Source organism: Lepisma saccharinum, chromosome 1, assembly GCF_977018435.1.
Source record: "Lepisma saccharinum chromosome 1, izLepSacc3.1, whole genome shotgun sequence".
Classification (NCBI taxonomy): Eukaryota; Metazoa; Arthropoda; class Insecta; order Zygentoma; family Lepismatidae; genus Lepisma; species Lepisma saccharinum.
In genome coordinates this window covers 97087786-97113485 of record NC_139229.1, presented here as the reverse complement: position 1 = coordinate 97113485, position 25700 = coordinate 97087786, and the positions used below count along the sequence as shown (strand labels likewise).

The window sequence follows — 25700 nt, the reverse complement described above, 5'->3', positions numbered from 1 at the left end:
TTGATAGAATCTGTGACGTTATTTCCTGCGATGAAACAGCGCACTGCAGTGTTGCAAGGTACAATGTGAAAAATGACAAACTACCAACCACACTACGTGCTGTAAAACGAGCGAGGAACGCGTCCAGTAGACCAACGGGAAGTAAACCAACAATACGAACAATGGTGGAAAAAAGTATTCAAATATTGGATTTGGTCTCAGCCTGTGTCAAATATTTGCAAATCTCGTTGCAAGGTTGATATCCCATGAGCCGACCACTCTTTGTGCTCTCGGGGTTAGATTTAATGTTGTACAGTCACCGGCACTCGTGGGTTGTAATGATTCAAAGCCAACCAAGACGTGTCCGTAACTGTACATGGAATCCAATGTTATCCATGACTGTCATGATGTCTATGAACGATTACAGTGCAACCGGCGGTAAAAAAAGAGCCCGGCGGTGGCGCCATGTTATATGGGCATGCTGGGCTCAAGCCCACCTAATAATTTCCCTATACTGTTATTGTATTTTAGAAATAAAGTCCCCACATCTAACAAAACAACCTGTTTCATAATTACACACCTAGAGAATTCTTACTTACTGTTCATAATAATTTGTTCGATCTCTAAACTGATACCTGGGATTTATTCACAGGCCTCCAAGAGCAGGAGCGTATATTCTAGGCCTAGCTAGGCTATCTGCGAAGCCTGAAGTCTAGAGAATAAAATACAAGAGAAAAATCGATCAGAAATTGTAAATAAAATTATTCATATCAGTGAGATGATGATGGTGATTCTGAAGTTGGCTACCTGATTTCCTATGAGTTGGTAACCTGATTTCTTATGAGTTGGCAACCCATTTCCTATGAGTTGGCAACCTGATTTCTATTCATAGCCTAGGACCACGTGACATAGTGAGATAGCCCAGATATTGGACCCAGTATACGCCACTGTCCAAGAGCCTACCAAAATTTCTTCTACACCCCCTAAAATTTTTCACAAGTGCCCATTTTTTTTGTTGTTGCTATTATGGCTCTAAATTTACCCTCACCCCCTAAACACAAACTTAACCCCCCCATCCAGATGGAAAATACTGAATAAACCCATGCTTGGGAGTGTCATATGTTATTATTCACACTATCCATGGTCATATTGTCATTACAACAGTAATGGAGAATGTGCTGTATAAAGTTATACTCCCAGTTCAGCCCACCCAATGATTTTCAAAAGTTGGCGCCACTGAAGCCCAAGAGGGCTTTCCGGAAGCAATCGCACTCTACAACCCAGCGCAATTGGCTCAAGATATCGAGGTACCTGATCACCAAAGACCGGAAAAACCGTTTAGCCTATTAAACGGCCATAAAAACTATCAGCAAACCTTTTATTTGGTAATTGAAGGGAAAATATTTGCCACGCCCTCCTCTCCCCTTCCCTCAACTTCTCCCTTTCGCCTTATTTTAATTCTGGATGGCCCAAAGGTGATCATCCCGCGTAAGAGGAGAGGAGAGACCGGAATTAAAATGTGCAGGAGAGATTCTCGCAGCCGGAGGAAAATCTCCAGACGATGAAAGAAAGGGAAGGAGGAGGTGTGATTAGGATTAACAAACTGCTCGCTGGCACTTCCGGAGATTCGCCCCCCCCCCCCCTCTTTCCCTCCACCTTCCCGCAGCAAACCTTCTCGGTCGCTGGTAAAGGAAGCCGATCTCTCTCGCTCCGTTTCAGTGTTGCCAACTCCGGAGTGCAAGAAGGCGCCGTCGTCTTTAACGAAAGCCTCGCCAACGAGGGGGCAACAGGGGTGCTCTCTCCAGGCCCAGTGAGTCAGAGCACAGTCTTCACGAATCCGCTCAACAGTTTTGGAAAATTCATCTCCTTTTGAAAAAAACTGCTATGATATTCCAAATTTTGAAAAATTATATCTGCTTAGAATTCCCTCTAGAGCAGTGTTTCCAACCGCAGAGACAGTAGGAGGTTCTCCTGAAATTTCTCTTTTTTATTTTCACAACGATTTCCATTCGTAAATATTCTGAGCAGTGGAAATAATCTGAATAAATTGAAATTTGTCGGTGTTCAAAATGCAACACGCCATTACAAATTACTAAATTAATTTAATGATATTGGCCTGAGGAATCTACAAGACTTCATTACATCCAATGGTTGAAAACTAATTTAAACGTAGTTTCATATTTGTTAACAAGTCATTCCTACACAGACCTAGAACTGTACGGGGTAACCTTTTCTGAATGCACTGAATGAAGTGTCAACATCACTTCCACATTGTATACCCTGGATTGCATTGTTGCAGAGTAACGAGGCTCTGGCGCCTGGAATCACAACCAATATAATCACCTATCATCCTCATCTTTTCGACTTTCCAAAGTGGAAGAAACGTGAAGTTCAATTAATTTTAAAAATCAACCTGCACATGAATTTTAAAATTCATACACACACTTCCAGGGACTTGCAAGTTCTTTCTTTGCGAGTATCCTTTCATCAATTTCATCATATCACTCATCCTCATCTTCGCGATTAGCCAAAAGTGGCAGAAAATAAAATAAACCAAATTAATTAATCAATCTCTTTTTCAGTATTATTTTCCTTAACAATTTTCCAACCCCCGAAGTTTTTCATCAAAGCTTGTAAATAAATTCCTCCTTGGAATCAGATCGACGCATCTCCGCTTCTAATCCTTAGCAGTAAGGTGGAGTCACTTATCTCGTTTGACAGACTAATTTTATGCCTACGAATAAATTATTTCTTCTCTTCTGTAAATTTGATAAATTGAAGTTACGTCCCCCTGGTTCTCGCACGACGAAATGATCTTCACCAACGCGTTTGAAGTTGGTCTGCGGTTAATAACACTGGGGTGGGGTTGGCACCACTGCCAAAGGAAGCTGAATTCTCTAGGTCAGCAATCTCTCCCTCCCTCGCCGGGCTCCATTTACAAGCACTTGGCTGCTGGGCCGATAATCACCCTTGGAACAAAGGCCATCATGCCCATTAGTGATGAGCCCCGACTTGCAGCCGCTAATGGCCCAAATTTCGGAGCCCAAGTGTTGAGGGCTGCTTCGAAGGGCAAACAGCAGAGGGCTTTTCTGCAGAGGGGGAAAGTGGAGAAGTTGACTTCTCCCCACCCGCCGCGACGTTGCCACTTCGAAGGAAGAACGTTTTTATCTTCGAAATTCGGGGCCCCCCTCCCTGTCGAACGAAGCTTCCTTGTGTTTTTGTCTGGGCGCACAGAATCGAAGGCTTCTGCTAGATCTAAGCAACAAAGGCTTTATTAGTTAATAGGGGCAATTAGAGTGAATGCTGCACTACAGTGTCGCAGGAACAAGGAGGTACATCGCAGACGGGGACCGGGGCAGAGGGACACTTGTCCCCCTTGAGATACTATCTAAAAAATATAATTCGAATAGTGAAATAGCAGCTTGAAAACATGAACGAGGTGTGCCGTGAGAGGCAGCAGATACGTCGATACAACGATAGTCTACATTCTACACGTAGACTATTTTATACACGTAGATTACGTAATCTATGTAAACAACATAGCGAAAGGTGATAACTTAGCAAAGGGCGCCGTGGAATTACAAGAAAATTATACTGCGTATCAGTTGCTGATGTGTGAGAAGAAATTTTCATACTCTTTCTTCCAAATTCGAACAATTTCTCACCTAGGAAGAAACCTAAGATAGGAAATATTCTAGTGTTTTATGGAGGAAAGACCACTTTTGCCTCACGACTGCCATCTGTTGTTGTTTTTTTGCATACTATTTATCTTCTTCCATAGTTGATAATAGAAGAGAGGAAAAATTTGTTGTAAATAGGATTCTTTTTATTTCGTTAGAAACCAATATAGTTGAAAATGTCACTTTCCTTTCATGAAACCCTTGAAAATTAATTTTAATGCACTTTAAATTGTCTACGTAGTCTATGTAAACTACAACCCAATGTAATCTACGCGTAGATTACGTCTAGACAACGCATGTAGACGTAAACTTATAGTCTACGGCACATCACTGGGTATCTGTGCATCGTGAGAAAGTTCAAAAAGACAAAGAACCGTTCATGAAGATGTTTATGGAAAGAAAGCAAGTCGAATCCAGTTTGTATTTAAGTAGTGGAACTTGACAACAACGGCAAAGTATTTACAATTCAATTTCGGTTTTATGATTAGTAAAAGTAATAAAAATAATAATATTTATGATAATAATAATAATAATAAATGTAAAATATGAGTTTTTTATGACTCAGGGGCAAGATATGAAATCGTACTCTGCCCCCCGGTGATCGAAGTAAAAATTACTATCTGGGAGGAATGCTTTGCTCACTTTTGGGAAAGGTATGGGGATGTTTATATGGATCAACACGGAGAAAATTCAGTGGCTGGGAGGATGTATATGGAAATTATTCCAGTTGGGGATGCTTCATGGGAATTTTCATAAAGGGGGATAGCATCACCCCACGCTCCCCGTCGGTTTAAGCACTGCTGCCCCCTCCCCGAGCATTATTATTATCATCATATAGAGTTTTTAGTATCATTGAATTCCTGTAAGTTACATGTAGGATAAGGTAAAGTTCCCCAGTGTTCAGTGCGCCATGTCATTACGATATAGAGGCGCTGCATGCCTTGTAATCTAGGAGTTCTGCGCTCCATAATCGGTGTAGGCACTTAGTGGTTAGGATCACACCTTACACTGCATGTCCAGTCCCGATTAGCCTATCTGCGCATAAAGTGGACATGCAAAGTTCAAACTTTATAAGGAGCTATGGAGTTAGGGCCCCACACATTCATGATCTCTGTAGGTTTTGGAGGTCATGTGATGAGCATCACGCTCCAGCCATGTTTATCCCCTCTCTCATCCAAGCACCTATTTATTAGAAGCTTCGTGAATCGCATTTCCTCATTCAAAGAGTTTATAGTGAGATTCCAACAATTAAAAGTCAATTTCCGTGGCGAAATGGTTAGCACAGTGCGCTACGTAACCAGGAGTCCCGACTTGGACATTGGTGTCCTTTGTGAGTGTCGCTTTATCAATTTCATGACATCATCACTTATCCTCATCGTCGCGATTAGCTCAAAGTGGCATAAAAGCGAAGTAAAATAAACCAAATCAATCAATCAACCGAAAAACGAAAATGATGTATCGGCAAAAACGTTCTTTGAATTTACAACAACGCGTAAAAAATACAAGTTGTGGAAGTTGAGTTGAAAAACAAGTAAAAATAAACAGGGTGATTTATTTCCTACCACCACAACCTGCTCCCTATCACGGTTTTTCATACCTTCCACATTAGTTCAGTAATGTACTAACGGTATTGAACTGAGGAGTCGCGACATAAGCTTGGCTACTTCAGAAAGTCCATGAGTAAGTCCTTCGAATTTCTAAACTCGATAGAAGTTGCTCATTTATTTATGTTACGCACTCGTACTAGCTCGATTCCTCGTGTATAATTTGGCCTGAGTACTGCCTGTGTTGATACCTTAACGCGAGGAAATGTTGAAATGCACGGATGTTAGTTAAGTTCACCCACACGTGGAAAACGTTTGCGTAACGTGTCCACTTCACTTCGAGCATCCACAGGCTATTGTCCACGTAGGAGGATTTCTCAGTGGAGTGCGTTATGTGACGAGGGTACAACAAATTAGTCACCGGATTGGATTTTCCAAAGGTTTAATACCCTGCGTCTTATGCAACCCGTTTTACTCTCGTACTGTGCCGGTTGCCTAACACCGAAGGCTCTAATGTCCAATGATATCGGGGGAGGATGCCGAAATTTTTAAAAATTACGACTGGAATGTATTGAAATGATTAAAGTGTTGAAATCTAAGATTTGGTGGATGCGAGATGCGATTACCAGCGTAGCCAGCTGGACCCAAATAGGTGGCCACGACGTGGACTTGGTGGAGCATCGTTTCGAGGGCTGTTGTGCGACAGACAAGTGGAGGACATATCGATTCGAAACATACTGAGATACACGGGCGTTGACAAGCATGTGTGAGAATGGGCTCCAGCCCACCCCCCTCCCTGCCCATAATACTCAAGGACAGAAAAAGAGAGGAACAAAGAAATAGATAAAGATAGAAATAGACCCAGGGGGATATAAATATGCTACGAAGAGGAAAGGGAAGAGAGAAAGTAAAATATAGGATAAAGAAAAAGATGAATGGAAGAGAAAGAGAAGGAAAGTAGGAAGATATAAGAGTAGCTCTTAGCAACCATAACAACCGGAGTACAACCTACATCATAATATTTTATTCACCCTCTAGCCAACCCAAATGATATCCTCCAGTTACGTCACTACTGACGTAATGCTAACCTTCAGACATTTCCTAGCAAGTATCGGACTCTCACATAGCTGAATGGTTAGCACTCACGCCGTTGGTATAGAAGAAGTTCCGGGTTCGATTCCCGGTGGGATTTCACTACATATTTCAATACGATTGTAATTTGTGTTAATATATTTATACCGTATGACCACTCTCTCGGGAGTTAAAACGCAATACATATTATTGCGATAACAGCGAAAAATCAGGCGAGGCCAGGCCGGCTCGGTAGCTCAGCGCTAGAGCAATGGCATGGTATGCCACAGACCCGGGTTCGAGTCCTGGTCGAGCCTGCATTTTTCGCTGAAAAGTTCTACATATGTTATTAGCCTGCTTTCAAAATTACAAAACATTAAGTTCTTGCCATCAAAGCAAACAAAAAATAAGCAACTCATTAGAACCCTTCAGTTTGAATCGTAAAACTGTCATACTAGCATACTAAAAGTTGATTGGTATTTGATGTAACTAATCCATGCTGTTTATGTTTTCTTTTCAACTTTGCAATCCCCAAAATTTATTTTCGCACCCCTTCAACACCCCTGGATGATTGATACTGCTGGACGGTCGACTTACACATGCTTCTCTCGCTGTAAACAGTAACAGTATAAGCAATGTCTTCATTTGTGTATATACCAACCCAAAAATTGGATTACTTCGTGTAACTAATTATATACAGGGTGTTCAATAGCATTTCGACAAATTTAAGGACGGAAAATCCACCACTCGCATGTTATATTGACAACCGACCGATGAACTTATGAAACATGATGTAGAAAGGGATACTAAACTCCGTTTCAACACCTTTGTGATCTTGACGGGTTGGAATTTAGAATTTTTCAGCATTGCTAAATTTCCCAATACATGTTTCCTCTATCGTTCTTGACCGAAGCAACAAGCGTTTTAAAAAGTACGGGTTATGTACGCGTGAGTATAGTATGCAGCTGATACATGCATGCGGCCTAAACACGCATAAAAGCAGAATTAACTTTAAGTACTAATTTCGTCATAATTTCAAGCAGTGAGATCTAAAAAAACTTACCTGAGTTTCCGTGACATTGAGTAGTTTCGCCATTTCAGCCCTCTCGCTCGACGACAAGTACTTCTTCACCTCGAACTGCTTCTCCAACTCGAAAATCTGCCGACCCGTGAACGTGGTGCGCGCCTTCTTCTTCTTCTTCTCGCCGTCGGATGGCGCTGGCGACGCTGCGGACGCCGGAGACCCGTCCGAGGCCTCCGTCTTGGGTGGAGGAGGCTCTTTCTTCCGCTTCGAGCCCTTACCTGACGTGACGACCGCACCTTCTGCGAATGAGAAGAAAACAGGGGAAAATTTAGTGAATCACCCGCATTATATATTATATACAGGATGTTTCAATAGTATTTCGACCAATTTAAGGGCAGGAGAAAGTCGCATACTAAAATTGCGGCGTAAGACCTTTGACCTGAGGCGTTTCCGAAAATTTATCCACTTTAAAAAAAAAAAAACACTACGTATAATATTTCAAATTATGTAAATTGCATCTCTTCAGAATTTCTTACAGAGCATGCAAGTGATAGAAAATAGGCTTACATTGAGTTTTGTTTAAAGTTCACTCTTTGCACAGATAGGCAGGCTAAACGGGATTGGACATATTTATACTTTATATTGGGATCCGAACTAGGGATGGCCAAATCCGTATGACGTTTTTCAAGCACTTTAGACGTAATATATGAATATTACACGTCTCATTGATTCGGTAAGACGCAAACGCAACCTGGTATAAAGAAATAAGAAACTACTTACAATTTCTTGATTTTAGGCCTCTGTCATCTTTTTTCTAGTAGTGTTGATGATAATTTTTTCACTTCCTTCTTTATTGATATTTTCTTTGCAGAATCGAATACAGGCTGACATAATTTTACAAAGTTTTATAATAATAAATTTGAATAGTTTTTTACAATATTGTCTGATTTTATCTTATAATTTAATAATTTAAATAATTTTAAAAAAATCGCTACTATGTTGAGATATGGTTTGCTGTGGTGAACAATAGATGGCTCTGGACTTATGAGTATTTTTCTATCATTTTTCTTTGTTGTTTCTGAATGTTTTACTGTGGAAGAAATGAGTTAATATTTTTATCTTTTTTACAGAATTTAGAATTTTATTTGAAATTGAGAAGATAAATCACATGTAGGAAGACAACAAAGTTTAATTTCTAATTGCCATAAAGAAAAATGTATGTAATTGCCTTTTATAGAAGTAATAAGAAAGCTAATTATTCTTGCCAAATGGCTCCCATATCAAGATCATTTGCATGATATTGATACAATCCGGATATCGGATATTTTGATATCAAGAAATACGGACTTTCCTGATATCCGAATGTGTGCACTTGACGGACAGTTTTATCGTTTAACTGTTTTACGGTTTACAGGCTATCCACATGTTGTTTTATTCGCCATTGTCGCATTTCACTACAAATTTTCTATAAATGCTTTATCAAATATGTTCTATCCAGATATTCGGATTATCAGGACATTCTGATTTCTCCTGATTATCCATTGCTTCCGAAACAGATATTGGATAATTTGAAATCCGGATTTTGTGGATCATCCCTAATCCGAACAACTACGTGACTCCAGCTGGTATCGAACCCGGGATCTCTTGCATAAAAGACGACAACGTTACCTCTAGGCCATCAGGGAGGCGGCACAACGTCTATCTACAACTGTCCTACTGGCATAAAGTGGATTTGCAGATCACGTATAAAATTCCATCATTGAATTATCTTGTAACCGAGAGGACATTTACATCAGGAGAACTGAATTCTTCTTTACCAACGCTCGAGGGAGGAATGGGGATTAATTTTTCAAAAAATAAAGTTGAAAAGGTAAGGGGGGCGGAGGGCGTTGAAATCTGAAAAGAATGGCCGACCAAACGGGAAAAAAAATCAGCCAATCAATATGAGCCACACGTAGAAACGCGTCCAGTTATTCAAAAATTAATCTCTCAACGAGATGTGGCATGCGTCCGGTATTAGGGTATTTGGAAAAAGCTTTCGCAGCAGGGCGGGTGACTTCGTAATTAAAAGGGCAGGCAATGGGTCACAACGGGGGAAGGGATTACATGTGGCGCACTAGCATCTGTACAAAACTTGGTCTCCGAGTTTGGTACAAATCGAAAAAAATAATAGAACCAAATTTGCTTTTGAACCAAAAGAAGTCTCAATTAGTTATTTATAGGTAAGTCTTATTTTGTTTGCAGCAATTGCGAAATCATTCCATCAGTAGGAATTTTAAACCTGTTCTGGGTGTTTGGATATTCGTATCGGGTGATCCGTTTGAGATGTCAGAAAAGTAAACCGTTGTGTACAATAGGTTAATGTACGTATCTCTGAGCAGTTTGTTGTAATATATGCAGAAAGGATGTAAGTTTTGAGTGAGTGCATGTTTACACACTTCAGCCATGTTGCTGTACTAGTGTGCATATAACACTCGAAAATTTCACATCCCATACGATACATTGTGCGCTGTTGTGGCGTGACCACTAACTTTATCTACCATGAACACTAGCGCCACGGGGCTGAAGTCTGTAAACCTGCACTCACTCAAAATTTACATCCTTTCTGTATATATTACACCAAACTGCTCAGAGATACGTACAATCGTACATTAACCTATTGTACACAACGGTTTACTTTTCTGACATCTCAAACGGATCAATCGGTATTTCAGGATAGAATTCATTTCCTTCTCCCGCAGGCTCACGGCGTCGAAACGACACGTCAATCAGAAAATTCAGAACTGTCTTAATGGTTTCTATATGTTGTGAAAGCTTGTGTGGTGACACGCGACATTATACTATAAATTTCGATGAAGATTATGCACACACAGGAGATGTACTACGCATAAATTCCGAGACTCGGGAAGAAAAACATCTCCACAGTTAGTAAGGGTTCCAAGAGTATGCTGGGTCTACTCTATGGTTTTATTGAAATAAACAACCTGCCTGCTCTCAGCACTTTCTACAATACACTTAACATTGAATACTGGTACCGATCTGATCTATGTATGCCCCTAAAATTTAGACAGACAAAATTTATTTATTTATTTGATCACAACAGACGAATGCCCAAATATAGTGTTCCATATTGTCTGATGAACATAAAGTATGTCAACGCTAAAGTGCATTGTAAATGTACACAAAAGAAAGCATAGTTACTAAAACGAAAACATTGAAATAATAATAATACAAGTATGATTGAAAAAGTAACATAAAATGTCAGACGTAACTATCCAATACAAAAATTGACTACATGAACACAAAATTTCAAATATTACACTCAATGTTTCAGATCTGAACCCCCACGAACAAAACAAAATATAAAGAGATACTTACATAATGTATTATAATTTACAATATGAAATTGATATAAACACAGTAAAATGCAAGGCTGGAAAATGTAACATAGGGGCTTGTCTTTATTACATTATGAACTATAGTGAATTAAAATAAAACTTTGTCACGGAATTCATTGGACATGTAAACCCCTGTCTAATATTTTTTTATTATGTATAATTAATCAACATATTACTGATGTATTGCGTGAGATTTGGTTTTGAAGTTTGAAAAGTTCATAGGTATCTGTCGGCAAAATGAAATTCTCGCGAGACAACGGAAGTTGGGGGAAAGTTCACTTTTTACGTCCCACCTGTACAAAAATAGGCCTTATGGAATATCTCCGTTTCCAGTCGGCGGATATACCTGAAATTTGTACAACCGAAGCGGCATGTTATAAAAGATAGCTGGATATAATTTCAAGATGATCAACTGAATATCAAGGACGTAAGATCAAATTGGTTGTAAAAAGGCAAATCATCGACCATGTACGAATCTGCGACTGGCGTCGGGAAGACGGAAACTTAATCCCTCCGTACCTAGCGGAGGACAGGCGCTGTCCACGTTGGAACACAATTCACCAAGGGTGAACAAACCTTGCTGGAAGGGGAAGCGACGCTTGTTTTAGCGCTCTTCCAACAGAAATTTCAAACCGGGTATAAAACTACAAGACCCCGATGTTCCGACACAGTTTGCCGCGATCCTCGTAGTGAGAGCACCTCTGTGTTATAGCTCAGTCTATTGTGGACTTAGCATTTTTCACGAACCATCAGCGTGTGGCTACCAGTGAGTTGTCATACGGATGTCTTACATCCTTCGCTGGAGGACGTCAAAGTGAGACTGTGGTTCTGTTATGTCATACACAGTTATTTGTTTTGTGAAACGAGGACAATCAGAAACTATGGCAGGTTAGGAGGATACAGAGAAGGGGGGGGGGGCGTCGGGTTCCCAAGTCCCAAACAACGCTGCCACTACCATCAAACGCGACGCTACAGCCCAACAAGCCGACGCCAACAGCAACGACATACCATGCCATGGAAACCAGCTAACGACGCCGCCACTAAATCAGGCGCGACGCTACCGCCGAACCAGCTGACGCCAACAGCAACGACGTACTATGCCAAGGAAACCAGTCAACGACGCCGCCAACACCAGCCGCTGCGACGTGACCAACCAGCCAACGCTGATAGAAACGACGAAGAGATGCAAGACGCCTGAGAGGAAACACCCCTGGCCGACGTCTGAGATGATGAACGCCCAACAGAAACGACGAAGAGATGCCCGACGCCTAGTCGACGCTCGGGAGATGCCCGCAAGAGGAAGCACGGAACGATGAGACGCCGAGACTACCCTGAGAGACGCCAAGGACTACACAGAGAGCCGCCCCGCCAGATGAAAGCGACGAGTCGGAAACGCTAGCCGTCGGAGGACGACGTTGGAGTGAAAGAGATAAAGGACACCCATCGTCGGGGTTGTTAACCGAAGAAACATTTTCCGTCGCAATGGACCCACGTGTGATTACCGGCACCTAGGAAAGGTGGACCACCTGATGACGTAGCCGAGTTTGATAGAGTATTCATCTGTCGATTAATATCCACGTACGAAGGTATGGTTTTCTTTCATCGCCCTTCCACGAAAAACTAAAGCCATATTGACTCGCGAACTTCGACGTCACTCAGAATCCCAAACCTAATTTTCGTGCCTTGTATTTGAGTATTGTTATAAAATAGGTCGTTTTGTGTTTGTCATTAATATCTTTTAATGGTCAGAATTTAAAGATAAAGCTCATTTATTGCGGTAAATTACATTGTAACTTTTCAAAGTGTGCTCCATAATAAAGTAATCCGCCGCCCAGTCATTTGTGTAGTTAATCAAGGGTTAACTGTTAGCAGTTTATTTGTTGAGTAATGTATGTTAAATTCATCCAGGTCGCGCAAGTGATGTTTTCTTTGTTATAGTATTGTGATGTAATTTTTGCTCGCGCCGAGGTTAATTGAGATATTCAGGCAGCTGGAATCTAATTGAGTATTGCGTCACGCAGCAGAGTTGTAATTGTTTTGAAAGGACGAGAAGGGGCTTGTAGTAAATATTCCCGTCCGAGTAAATTGGTAAATTTGATACTTGCTCTCTAGACGCGAATGTTCTTGTGGAACGAAAGGTTCAATCATTCCGGCCGATTACTCTGACAAATGTATTTTGGAGGGCTGGCACATATTAATTGTAAGGAGCACAGGAGCAGAGATTAACGACCTAATTCAAGCAGTTCATATTAAAAAAAAAAAAAAGAAGAAGGTGCATTGATTAAATACAAGCCTTGCATGTATAATTTTATGTTCATATACCCCAGGGAATGAATGAGTGTGCGAATGTATATGAGTGCTTCAGGGGTAGCTGTACTGTGTTTAGTTTCGTATATGTTAGATTCCAATACATAGGTATATTTTACTGTTTGTACGAGTTATGATTTGTTGTTTCCAGGTACCCGGTGTGTCAGGTACAATGCAATTTGTTATCTTTTTTGGTGCCGGCAGGTGTCAGGTCCCCGTCCCCGCACTAAAAGAGTACCATCACCGTCCAGACCCCGTACTCAACCTCGATCGTTTGCTATCTCATGAACGGCATTCTGCCTAATAGTGCGTGGTACCTTCATTTTGGAAGTGAAGTCCTCATTCGTTCTGAGTATTTGAATGAGTTCATATTTAAAACCAAACATTCGGTAAACTATTAATTAATAAATATTAGCATTATTTTACAGTCAGTTTTTATTCATACATAAATCTACAGTAATATTTATTTACTTTATTTATTTATTCATTCACCACAACAGTCTAATGCCCAATTACAGTGTTCTACATAATTGAGTATAAACTACGAAAGAAATATAGATATAATATAGAAATGTACAAAGCACCTGCCAAAAGCCCACCCTTCTTAAAATATTAAATATCCATATTCCTCATGAGACACACAAACTGGCAGACCATATATTCTTGCATAGAATAACCAGTGGGGACACGAGAAGCGATCGCTTTGTCCAGGATTGATTGATTGATTTGCTTTATTTTACTTCGCTTCTTGTGCCACTTTTGGCTAATTTGCGAAGATGGGGATGAGTGATGATGTGATGAAATTGATGAATGGACACTCGCAAACATCCATGCCCAGGCCAGGATTCGAACTCGGGACCACTGGCGTCGTAGCGCGATGTGCTAACCACTACCACCACGGGGGCCGGCATCGCCTTGTCCAGAAAATTAACTTTCGAGTGCCGTCTCCCACAACAAGACGACTCAACTTTTTTGATTCCCAGAGGCCAAGATTAAGCCTCATCCAGCGTTCCGTTTCACAGACTACCCAGCCAATAGAGTAGCAAACCAAATAGTCATTTTTGAAAATCAGGCGTGTTTTGGAAGGCAGTTGTGTAAAAATATGTAACTCACTTTCAGCATGTAATTTTAATTCATGTTGTTCGTACATTCCACAGTAAAATGGCTAATGCTGTATTCGGAATCTTCTGTTGCTTGATTTAGTTTATTTTACTTCGCTTTTTTCCCAATTCTGGCTAATCGTGAAGATGAGAATGAATGCCTATAAGATGAAATGGATGGGGCTTTGAGTCCAGACGGCCAGAGTCTCGATATTTATTTACCAGTTATGGCATTCATTATGCATACAATAGTTGAAAAATCTTGCAACACAGATCAATGTAATATATACATCGTATATAAACGGTAAGACACATTTACCAACCATACATGCTCAGCTTCTATTGCATTTTATGTGTTTTAGTATTGTTCTTTTTAATGTTTAGTGTTTAATGTTTAGGTCGGGAAAATAGATCTAGGTTTTTACTTTTAATAATAATATCATTCAGTATGTCTACCGAAATAACAAATCCAAAATTATTGACTTTTTCTTGACTTCTAATTAATATGCTTGACTTCCCCCTTTTTTCTTAGGTATAGTTGGAAATTAAGAAAATAAATAGTTTCATTCAATAAAAAACCTCTGCCACAAGGTGGGTTAAGATGAAAACTGAAGCTGTACTTTAACAAAAGATTTAGAGTTGCTTTACTTATTAAAGCATGTAAAAATTAATGCTTCAGACTTCATTCGGGAAGGGGAATGGCCACATTACTTTATTTAACATTTTTACAAAGCTTCGCGCTCACAAGAATGTAATTGTTAAGAAACAAAGTGAACAAATCTTACCCACAAAGCCATACAATTTTAGATTTCCAAATATTCAATTTTAGCAAATCCCTGTACAGGTATATAACAATGTAAATTCACTATACCGAAGAAAGAAAAGAAAGAGAAAAAAACCCAGCTTTGCTCCGCCCACAAGCATTTTTTTTTTTACTTTTTCTTGACTTTCTTGACCTACATGTTGATTTCTTGACTGGTCACCCTGTCATTACATGCTTTACACATATTACAAAGGCGATATTGCCAGTGGGTTGGCAAATTCTGCAAAATGCAGTTCAGGGTGTACTACGTGGAAGGGGAGTGTCTTCGGATAGGGTCAGCCCTTGCACCCCAGGAATCTTTTGTTAATGTTTACATTAGTGTTTTACATCAGCCGCTGTAGAATTTTCAATACTCAGGCGCACGGTTTGTATTTCGGGTAAAATCTGGGATCCAGTGATGATCTACGGTGGGTGACTTTAATATCTCCATTGGTGGAGATGAAAGAAAATGAAAAAGCGCACTGCTATAAATAAACGATGACATTAGCGGGGAAAGCGCTATACACTCGCACCGCCACGAGAAGCGCATTGGCCAATAAAATAACAGTAAAAACGGTACCACCTGCTCGGACACCGCGAAAAATTAATAAAAAGCCTTAACCGAACGCTCCCCCAGACCTCTTACGTCACGTGACACCGAACAACAATGTACATGGGGGAGAGTGTCGTTATACGATATTTCAAAACCGACAGGGTGAAAAAAAATGGCTTCTCTGACGAAGACATTCATCTAAAAAAAGAAAAATGGAGGGGCGGAATAAAAACTGTCAACTTTGCGTGAAAACATTACGACACCCTCCCCCGCCCCGGAAACCTTATTCGTATCTACGCACGGCAATTAAGCGAGGTAATAAAAGTGTTAGTAATTAACGACGGCCATAAGACAGCTTCGTGTACGTAGGCTGTCCGTGGAAAAATGGCTTGTTTGTATGTTTTCGCGTCACAGTAGCCAGGATTGGAACTCTTAATCTGCGCAATTTCCCTTTAGTTGGTAAAAAATCCCTCTTGCAACAAATTTCCCACAGGCTTCCATCGCTTCTGAATACTTATATATTGAAACTAGTCTAGTGAACACTGATCACACAGTGGCGTACGTGAGACGACGCAGGGGCGTTATAGTTGTCACCAGTTCTTAATTTACCTATACTCCGTCCCAGGTATCTGTGAAGCAAGCGAACGAAAACAAGTCATCTGCGCAAGTAGGGACTCGAGAGGGAAAGTGAGTGCATGGAGGGGTCAACGCGATTGCAACTACCAGCCGTTTGCAGTAGCACGCACGGGTTTGCTCCGCCCACTCGCATCCTCCACTTCTCTGCCGTTATGCGCGGCCTTGCTCCACAGACTCCTGGGATAGACTGCAGTACAGTAGTACGGTATTACGATAGCGTAAATGCCTTCGTTAAGTACGAAGCATGTGGCTTCGTGTACCCTGATCATGTTACAATTCCCATAAGTATTTAATTACGACATAGTGTCTCCTACTATCCTTTCACTGAAGTTACTTTTATAAGCTTTAATGAACGCTTTACTTGATCTGTTCCACTAAAATTATTCCTTTTCTTCATGTAACGGATTACATATGGTGGCCCTAGAAGCAAAAGTGAGTTGGAACCAGCTAAAGTACATGAATTACTAAGGACATATATTCTGATACTCCCCGTCGCCTCATTGCAGCATGATAAAGGTGCAAAGTTTCTCTTCATACATTTTAGAAAAATATAATTTTATATCCTTTTAAGGAACACCCCCCCAAAAAAAAAATTATGGCGCGGCTCACTTGGGCGGATAGCGACTCCCTCTTGCTACAGTCGCAAAATCCTATTCTTTATTTATTTTTTTATTATAAATATCAGTATAACTACATGAAATATATAATTCAGTAAAACCACCAACAAGCAGACTTAGTGTCTTCAAAATTTTCGTGTAACATTTCCCATAAAAATATAGTCTTTTTATTTTCCCGCGCAGAGAAAATATCCCTTCATGCAACGCGAATGCTAACGGGAGGGAAAAAATGCCAGGGTGGTGACATCTATCGACAGAACAGTGCGAGCTTCCGGTTTCGTTTCCCACCCACCCCTTCATCTCTCCTTAATTATACGCGATGCGGGCTCATGCACCTGGTCATTTCTCTGCCAATATCTCGTTAGAACACGTTACCTCGTGTCCGAATTGATCTTGGCTCGAGTTAATAAAAAAAAAAAAAAGCTCCACTACTCTTCAGCGTAGGTTTGTAGCGTACAATCATGGTTGAGGATCTGACATATTAATTTTCCTCTCGCATCGAGGATGAAGTGATCAAATGAGAAGGCTGGTTTAATGGCAAGCAAAATATTATACGAGGGACGGTCAGAAAGTAAGTTTCCAGACGGGTTGCGTGGTCGTTGCACCTTTGCATATATTTCGCCACGTTTTTCTCTTATCTGCACATTCGTTTGCATCAACGATGTGGAATGTATATGGTTTAAACCCTAGTCGGTAAAAAGATGGATAATGACATTGAGGACATTTTGTCAGGGTACTTGCACCGACATCATCAACTATCACGATAAGACTTGGAGGAGCCCCTTCTGGTTTGGTGGGTGAAGAGGTTTGTCTCGTTCAAGGTCTCGTCTTGTTTTCTATAATTATCGACTTCAATACCGCTACCACCCACGTTCTCTGATTGGTTGAGAGTGTCTCAAAAGTGGAGCGTTCCTAAATTAGGTTAATCATGAATACAAGGAGAAAGGGGACACATGCTATGACGTCATTCCATATTGTTCAATGTGTTCGTGTACGGGCGGCATTAGACACTACGCAAAGTGCGTTCCGTTCAATTCTGACATTAATAAATATTCACGTTTGTGCATCAAAACAGGGATTCCTATTCCCCAAGGCCAATGGCGCGTCTCACCAGCTCATGCCCCCACCCATAAAATATTTAATTACGACAGCGTGCCTACTACTATAGTAGTGGGGACCAGTGGCGTATACTCAGTCCAAGATCTGGGCTATCTCAGAATGTCACGTGGTCCTAGGCTATGAATAGAAATACATTTGCCAACTCTTAAGAAATCAGGTTGCCAACTCATAGGAAATCAGGTTGCCAACTCATAGTAAATCAGGTTGCCAACTCCAGAATCTCACTGATATGAATAATATTATTTACAATTTCCAATCGATTTTTCTCTTGTATTTTATTCTCTAGACTTCAGGCTTCGTAGATAGCCTAGCGAGCCTAGAATATACGCTCCTGGTAGAGACCTAACTCCACACCCTCTATACGCCTTCATGGCGTGCTGCAAAGCACAGGGAAGTTCATTACTTATACTGTAGAATTGCATTTTTTTTATTATTTTTTTTTTTAACTTAAAGTGCTCTTTCCCCGAACAGCCAAGATTTATAAGCAGGGCTAGGATTTTTATGACTTAGCATATTTTTTTTTTGGTAAGGGTGATGTGTTCCCCAAACCTATAGAAATTCATATTATTAAGAAACTAATAAATTTAAGGTGCTCTTTAGGGGCATATTTTGGCATATTTGGTCATTTCTGCGTGATGGAGCATATTTTGATGAATTTTCGGCCATATTCAGCATTTTCAAAGAAATATGCAGTCATTTTCGAAGTAGATTCGTTCTTATTCCTATGTTTACTTGAGAATTTTTTTTCTTTGGACTGTAGCAAAATCTTTTTCATTTTTATTTGAAAATTTAGAGAAAGTATTCATTGTGCATTGCAACTCAGGGTCCATAAAATGAACTAAAAATAGTAGGTGGTAGAGCAGCCGCAGGCTGAACCAATTGAAATTGAAAATATCTCAGCATTTAGATATTGATGTTTGAAACAGTCCAGTTACAAGGGCATATTTTTCAAATTATAGTGCATATTTTGTAAAATTTTAGGTCATAAGAGCATATTTTGGTGATTTTAGCGAACTGTTGTCAAACTAAAAACTTACCAGTCGCAGTCTGCGACTTGCTTCCGGTAATTTCGTTAGATCTGCCTGTACCGAGGAGGCAAGAAAGCAACTGTGGACGCTGCTGGTGTCAGGGCGGCGTACCTGCTTCATACGGCACCGTGGCCAATTCAACGCACGTAAAGCATATTATTTACACTTTGCCGTCCGATGCGCCGAACAAAGCGGTAATTATCGATTATTTGGAGCACTGAGGAAAATTAGGGGGGAATCTCTTTAGCGCTGATGGGAAGGAGGTTTCCATCGATTTGTTTCCCGCGCGCTACGCCTAATTTACGCCGCGGCATCGCCCGTAATTTGCAATCACATGCAAACCAGGATGTGCATGAACTAACGCTCTGTAATGACTCTAAACCAGGTCCGCAAACAAACTAACAATCGCCCCCTCCCGTTACCGTGGCAATCATAATGTCAGGGTTGCCAACTCGCTCCGGTAATCTTCAAACTGCCGAGTGGGTTTGGGGGTAGAGAAAGCGGTTGCTGGAACGGGTGACTAGGGCACAAAAAATGTGAAAGTGTGCGGTCGTGGCACACTCAGAGAACTAAATGCATCATATCGATTGATGCACCAGAATGCATCGATTGATGCACTAAAGTGTGTTTTATGGCTTCTTCAAAGAATCAGATTCACATTTGATGTATTTGGGTGCATTTTTGTATGTCGTGAAAGAAACACCGAAGTGCATAATTTGATTCAAGTGAGGAATTATTACAGTTGAGATGCACTTCAATGCATCAGTTGATGCGTTTTGATGCACCAGAATACTTAAACGTTTCGTCTGAGCTACATAAACTCTGTAGCTCAGACCAAGCGTTTAAGTGCATCATTCAAAAAGATGCAGGAAGGTGAATCAATGAACATCAACTGATGCATTGAAGTGCATCTCGACTGAAATAAATCCTCATTTGAATCAAATGATGCACTTTGGTGTTTCTTTCACGACATACAAAAGCAGCCAAATACATCAAATGTGAATCTGATTCTTTTAAGAAGCCATAAAACACACTTTAGTGCATCAATCGATATGATGCATTTAGTTCTCTGAGTGTATATGAAAGGTGCCACGAGCGCACAACATCCAATGCGGTGTTGCCACATCTATGACTGTGTAATGGCTAGGTTAGGTTAGGTTAGGTTAGCTTCGACTATGTCTCTGGGGTCTCCCTCCTCCTGCAGCGATACATTGCCCGTCTTACGAGGCCAAATTCTTTATAAGATAGTGAGGTTATTTAAATGGAATAGGGTGTTATGAATATAGCCGTTCACATAATATATGATACATAATATGTCAACTTATAAGGACCCTTGAATTGCCCTTGAAAGGCAAAAACAGTTGACACAACGTGGCAACAGCACCATGGATTTTGTGCGCTCGTGGTACACATTTTAACCACAAGCGCACGCAGCCTTTTGTTTGTGCGCTCCCGCTGGAACCAACGACCAGACTCAAGATTACAAGGCAATCAGTTGCTTGCATCCCTAATTTCCCTTCGCTTGCTTAGAAAATCGACGACAGAGCGAGAGGGTATTTCTTTGTTCATTTCTTTCAGTTTACTTCGCTTTTCTGCCACTTTTGGCTAATCGCGAGGTTAAGGCTCTCACCTTTGGTGCGAATGATCCCGGGTTCGATTCCCAGTGAGAGCTCAAAAACCTTCGGTGGTGACCCAGTATCGTGAGAATAATTCGGGAGCTGCTTGAAAAGAAGTGGCCTCGAAAGGTAGAAAACAGCAGCGATGGGACTCGATGCGCTAACCACTCTTCATCCAACCAAAAGCCGCCTGGCAGGCCCTACCTCTCCGAGCGCTGTTGCGGTTGGCGCAGCGCGCTACGACGCCAGGGGCTCCGGATTCGAATCCAGGCCTGAGCATGGGTGTTTCTTGTGAGTGTTCCTTCAGCCATTTCATCACTCATCCTCATATTCGTGATTAGCCAAAAGTGGCAGACAAGCGAAGTACAAAAACAAATCAAATGAATCCGTGGAGTTTTGTTTTCAATCACGATTCATACTGACGTCACAAAACATTGTATTTTTTATTTCTTTGTAAATTAACCTATATCTGCCCAGTGGGAGAGGCACATATGCAATGTCAACCAATCCTATACATAGAGAATGTACCAAGTACCATGTTCGAACCCACGGCCTCAAAGCCGTTATATGCTTTTTTACGTGAGGCAGTGTTGTCAACTGATAAGGGTCACCGAGCCCACCCAATAATTGGTCGTATTATTATTGTAATTGTTATAGTTATTCGTTATAATGCACAATTTATATTCCTGTCCATGTATTATTAGAATAATTAAATCAAGAAGACTTAGGTGGGCAGGCCATGTGGCACGAATAGAAGATGATAGAAGAGTTTACAGGATTCTTGTTGGGAAACCTGATGGTAAGCGACCTGTAGGAAGGCCAAGACGAAGATGAAGAGACAACGTTGAGATGGACCTAAAGGAAATTGATAAGAATGGAAAAGATTGGATTGGTCTTGTCCAAGATAGGGACAGATGGAAGGCTTGTGTTGCTGCAGCCATAAACCTTTGGGTTTACGAATGCTAGAGAGTTAGTTAGTTTATTCGTGGTGGATTGTTTATTGAAATCACTAAATAACTAAAAAAAATGCCTTAATGTGATGGAGGGAAGATAATATTCTTTTGTGAGATTATAACTCACGTGTTTTGGGCCACGCAATGCTTTTGGCGCCCTGACGTGGGCCATGCCTGGATTCGAACACTGAACCCTTGAATTATGAAGCCACAGCCACTAACTGTATCATGATATGGTCCGAGCGTATTCAGATGTACCAATAAGAGCGACAAGTGGGGGTTATTTATAGGTTGTCAAATTCAAGCATGTTATTTGCAGAAGTGAGGGGTAGATGGAGTTACTGTTGCTGCAAGCAGTTGCACCGGATGTCACAGGCAATCGTACATCATCCATCTTGGTATTTGCCGCGCAATGTCGATTTAGCCATCCGGCGTGGAATATCGGTCGATAAATCATCTAAAGATTGCATTTCTTTGTTTACAAGGTACAGAATGATGGGAGCAATGCACAAGGCACGGCCGTAAATCATGTCGGCTCGTTAGGCATTCCACCGCCAGGCTGTCAAATGGCGCTAGTGGAGCCACACCTAACAACGGCGACCAAAGAAACAATTCAATCGTTGTGAAAGAATCCGAATCGCCATTCTGTCTCTACCTACCTCTTCTGACGCTTGTAAATCACCCTCCTTGTTAATATTCAGATCCACGAACCCTTTTGTAAGGGTTCTTCCAAGGCAGGCGCAGGGAAACCCCATTCAAATCTTTCTCCTTATTCCGACGGCGTTGACAGGGGGCCTCCCGTGTTACGCCATGCAACATTTATACCCCCACGCTCTCTTACTGCAGTGCCGATGCCTCAGTGTTGCCAACTGCAAGTGTTTTTAAGTGCTCAATAAAACATGCGGAGTGGTCCCGCGGAGGAACCTAGAAAAACTTGAGAAAAAAATGGGGGAGAGCGTAAACCCGGTCCTATCTCTCGAGTTTTCTTGGCCAGAAAAAGAAATCAGCCGGTCGGAACGGGCAAAGAAGAGGTTTTACCAGAAGAAACTATTATAAACCTCTAGATTAGGCTCTAAAGATGAGGTCCCTAAAGATATTTGTCTGTAACACAATTTTACATGGACGATTGATTGAATGATTTCGTTTATTTTACTGTACTTTTCACTTTTGGCTAATCGCGAAGATGAGGATGAATGACTGATGATATGATACAATCAGTAGCGCCAAATGACCTGCGGGGCTCGATTGATTGATTTCGAAGTTTTGGGTGCGTCAGCACTTAGGCTATTTTGAACCCGTTACGTTATACGGGGCCCAGCCCCTTACGATAACATAAATATCACTAATACAACATAACTGTAATGCCGAGGACTGGAATATTCTTAGTTGGATTAAAGTGTGAGGCTGTAAAGGGACAATCACCACACGAGGACAAAACACACACAGCCGTATGTCCAGACGCCAGAGCCTCGCAAGTCTGCAAAGTGCAGTCCAGGGTGTACTACGTGGAAGTGAGGTTGACATTTTGGTGCACTCCGTGGAAGGGCCACTCCTTACACCCCTGTGTGGCTCGAGCCTGGCCACATAAGGGAAGCAAGGGATACAGCGCCACCGTTAATCCAAAAGGATTCATAATTCTCTAAACGTGAAACAATGACAGTTTCCCTTGATTTCATAAATACACGATAACTTTCGTACTGCTGGCAACACTGAACCGCGGGGGTCATTTGAAGCCGATCCAGGAGATGCGTAGCTGTTCACCACGAAGACAAAAAACTGAATGGAACGTGCGCTGTGACGTCACGAGTAAACACGAGCCGAGCACACACTCACAATCCCGATTCTAAGTTTTTATTCGCTCATTAAAAATAGTACACGCATTAATTGCAAGCAGAGTTCTGCGACTTGACGTGTGAGCCAGCGCGTAACATCTGCACGAAATCGTTTGTTGAGGCTGATTTCTATGCATTATTTACACAACGACACAACTCCCACATTTCAATAACATGTTCTCATTTCTCAATGAAAGATTGCATGATGTGATTGGCATCACGCACGGGGGGGGGGGGGTGGAATGGACACTGTGCCAATGTCAACCAATGCACACACACGTACACACACTATTACACGTAAGTGACGAAATAATCATACTAAAGCATGAAACAGTAGCATTACATTTCCACTTTTATGTCGCTATGTATTATGTAGGTTTCGATGTCTCAAAACGTTAGTCAAACTTCGTTTTGAACTCACTTTATAGGCTAATCGGACCTACAATTTAAAGTGGGATCAGATTCACTGTGCAATGTACACTCAGCAGCAATAGAAATGGGACACTTAGATCCTCAAATACTCGGTTCCCTGCAAGGCGTTACGTGTGTTGCCTAACTCTACGGCGGAGATAGAAGTTTCCATTCAAAATATGCTATTAAAATCGCCGTAGAGTTAGGCAACACACATAACACCTTACAAGAAAGCGAGTATGTCCGGATCTAAGTGTCCCATTTCTATTGCCGCAGACTGTACGTCCACCGGGCTTCCTTGCTCAGTATGTTCTTTGATGTGGATGTGCATGGTGGCACTTCAAGGTATGTATGTGTGTGTACACTCCTGTTCAGATAAAGTGGCACAATCTTCAACTGTTAACCTCATAAAGTGTACCACTTCACGTGAACAAGTGTGTACACAGGAAAAAGGAAAACTACACCCTCAACATTTCAGCATGCTATGAAGGTATATGGGGGATTGTGGAGGCAGGGTCCCATTCATTCACAGTCTCGGCTACTTATGTAGGTGATGTGATCATCACCACGCTCCGGCCGCCTTTTTCTTTTCTTTTTTAAATAGCAATTCCGAAATCATTCCGTTAGTGGCAATTATGAACTTGTACGGTGTTGTTGTAGTATAAAATCCCGTTTATCGAAGGATTGTAGCGTCAAACAAAAGCATTAGACACAAAAAATATCAAAAAGCTGTTTGCCTGTCAAAGTTTTATAGTTTATATTTCCAGACTAGACCGAGACACTGCGAAGTCTCATGAGAGTACAACAATCGGTGTGAACAATAAGAAAATAATAGCACTGGGGCATTCCATGAAAAAGGGTCACTGAATTTCAATTCTTAAAAAAATGCAATGCTGCAACTTTATTCTATCTTGTTTGTCAACAATCTTAAAATTATCGTTTGGATAAAAATTCAAGTACCGTAGAAGGTACAGTACTTTACGTATTGTTTGCTTAAGTTTTTGATTTGCTTCTGTTTTCTATTGCTTCCCACCCGTGACACCAAAAAAGAATTACAGTAAAACCTCGTTAACCCGGAACCCGATAAGACGGACTTCGCTTAATCCGGACAGGCAAAAAAAAAAAAAGGAGAATGTAAGGCTTTAAACGTGGCTAGAAGTAAACAAGAGAAGTTCCCAAAGAAAAGGCAGTCAACCACTGATGAAATTATTTTCCCCGCAGACTTTGTACTGTACTGTACTGTATAGTTTTTTTTACGACTATGCCGTTTAAATACACCTTAATAAACGTGTTTTGTTGCTATAAACGGAGTTTTAATGCACGTTCTACTGTTCTTTTAGGTTCTTTCGTTAAACTGGTCAACTTATCCCCCCATTAGTCCGGATTTACGAGGTTTTACTGTAGTTTCTTCTTTAACTGTTACATTATGCCTTCAGCTCCACGACAATATTCAAAAGTCAATTATTTCTCTTTGTCTTAAAGACATTTTGGTGCCAGGACTTTGTCGTGCTACGTAATTTTGGTGCCAGACATTTCGGTGACTGGACATTTTGGTGCTAGGTAATTCTGATGCTTAAGATTTTAAATCTTTCTCATCTCCCTCCCTTGCGCCTCTGGCCAACAATGTAAATGATAAAGTTGTGAAATTTGTAAACGAAGATACTCGCCCACCAGACATTTGTGGATTAAACGCCGGATTACTGTACATAGACTATTGACAGCAAAACGCAACAAAGCAGTCAACAGTCACAGAAACTAAAACAAAGTTCTTATTATGTATTTATTTACTAGCTGATTACCCGGCGTTGCCCGTGTATTTATTTATCCCAATCTTCTATTAGACAGGAAAATAATGAATTCTAACTATAGTGTAACTAATTTTATTTAAAAGTAAAAGTACAGTATACAAATTATAAAATTATTACAAATTCACTATAATGTTAATTTAACTCAAAACTTGATTATAAACAATATTTTTAGTTTCACCTCCAGAAGGAAGAATAGATAAATTGAACGGCATTGGGAGTGTC

At 40.9% G+C, this 25700-nt stretch overlaps 1 protein-coding gene across 1 annotated transcript in view; it reads right to left on the bottom strand.

The window, feature by feature from the left end:
* NK7.1 (homeobox protein NK7.1) overlaps nucleotides 1-25700 on the bottom strand; it is a 354714-nt gene that overhangs the window by 244279 nt on the left and 84735 nt on the right. The window contains exon 2 of the mRNA XM_083134871.1: nucleotides 7338-7597. Within this exon, the coding sequence (XP_082990997.1) occupies nucleotides 7338-7597 (260 nt within the window). The remainder of the gene's footprint in view (nucleotides 1-7337; nucleotides 7598-25700) is intronic.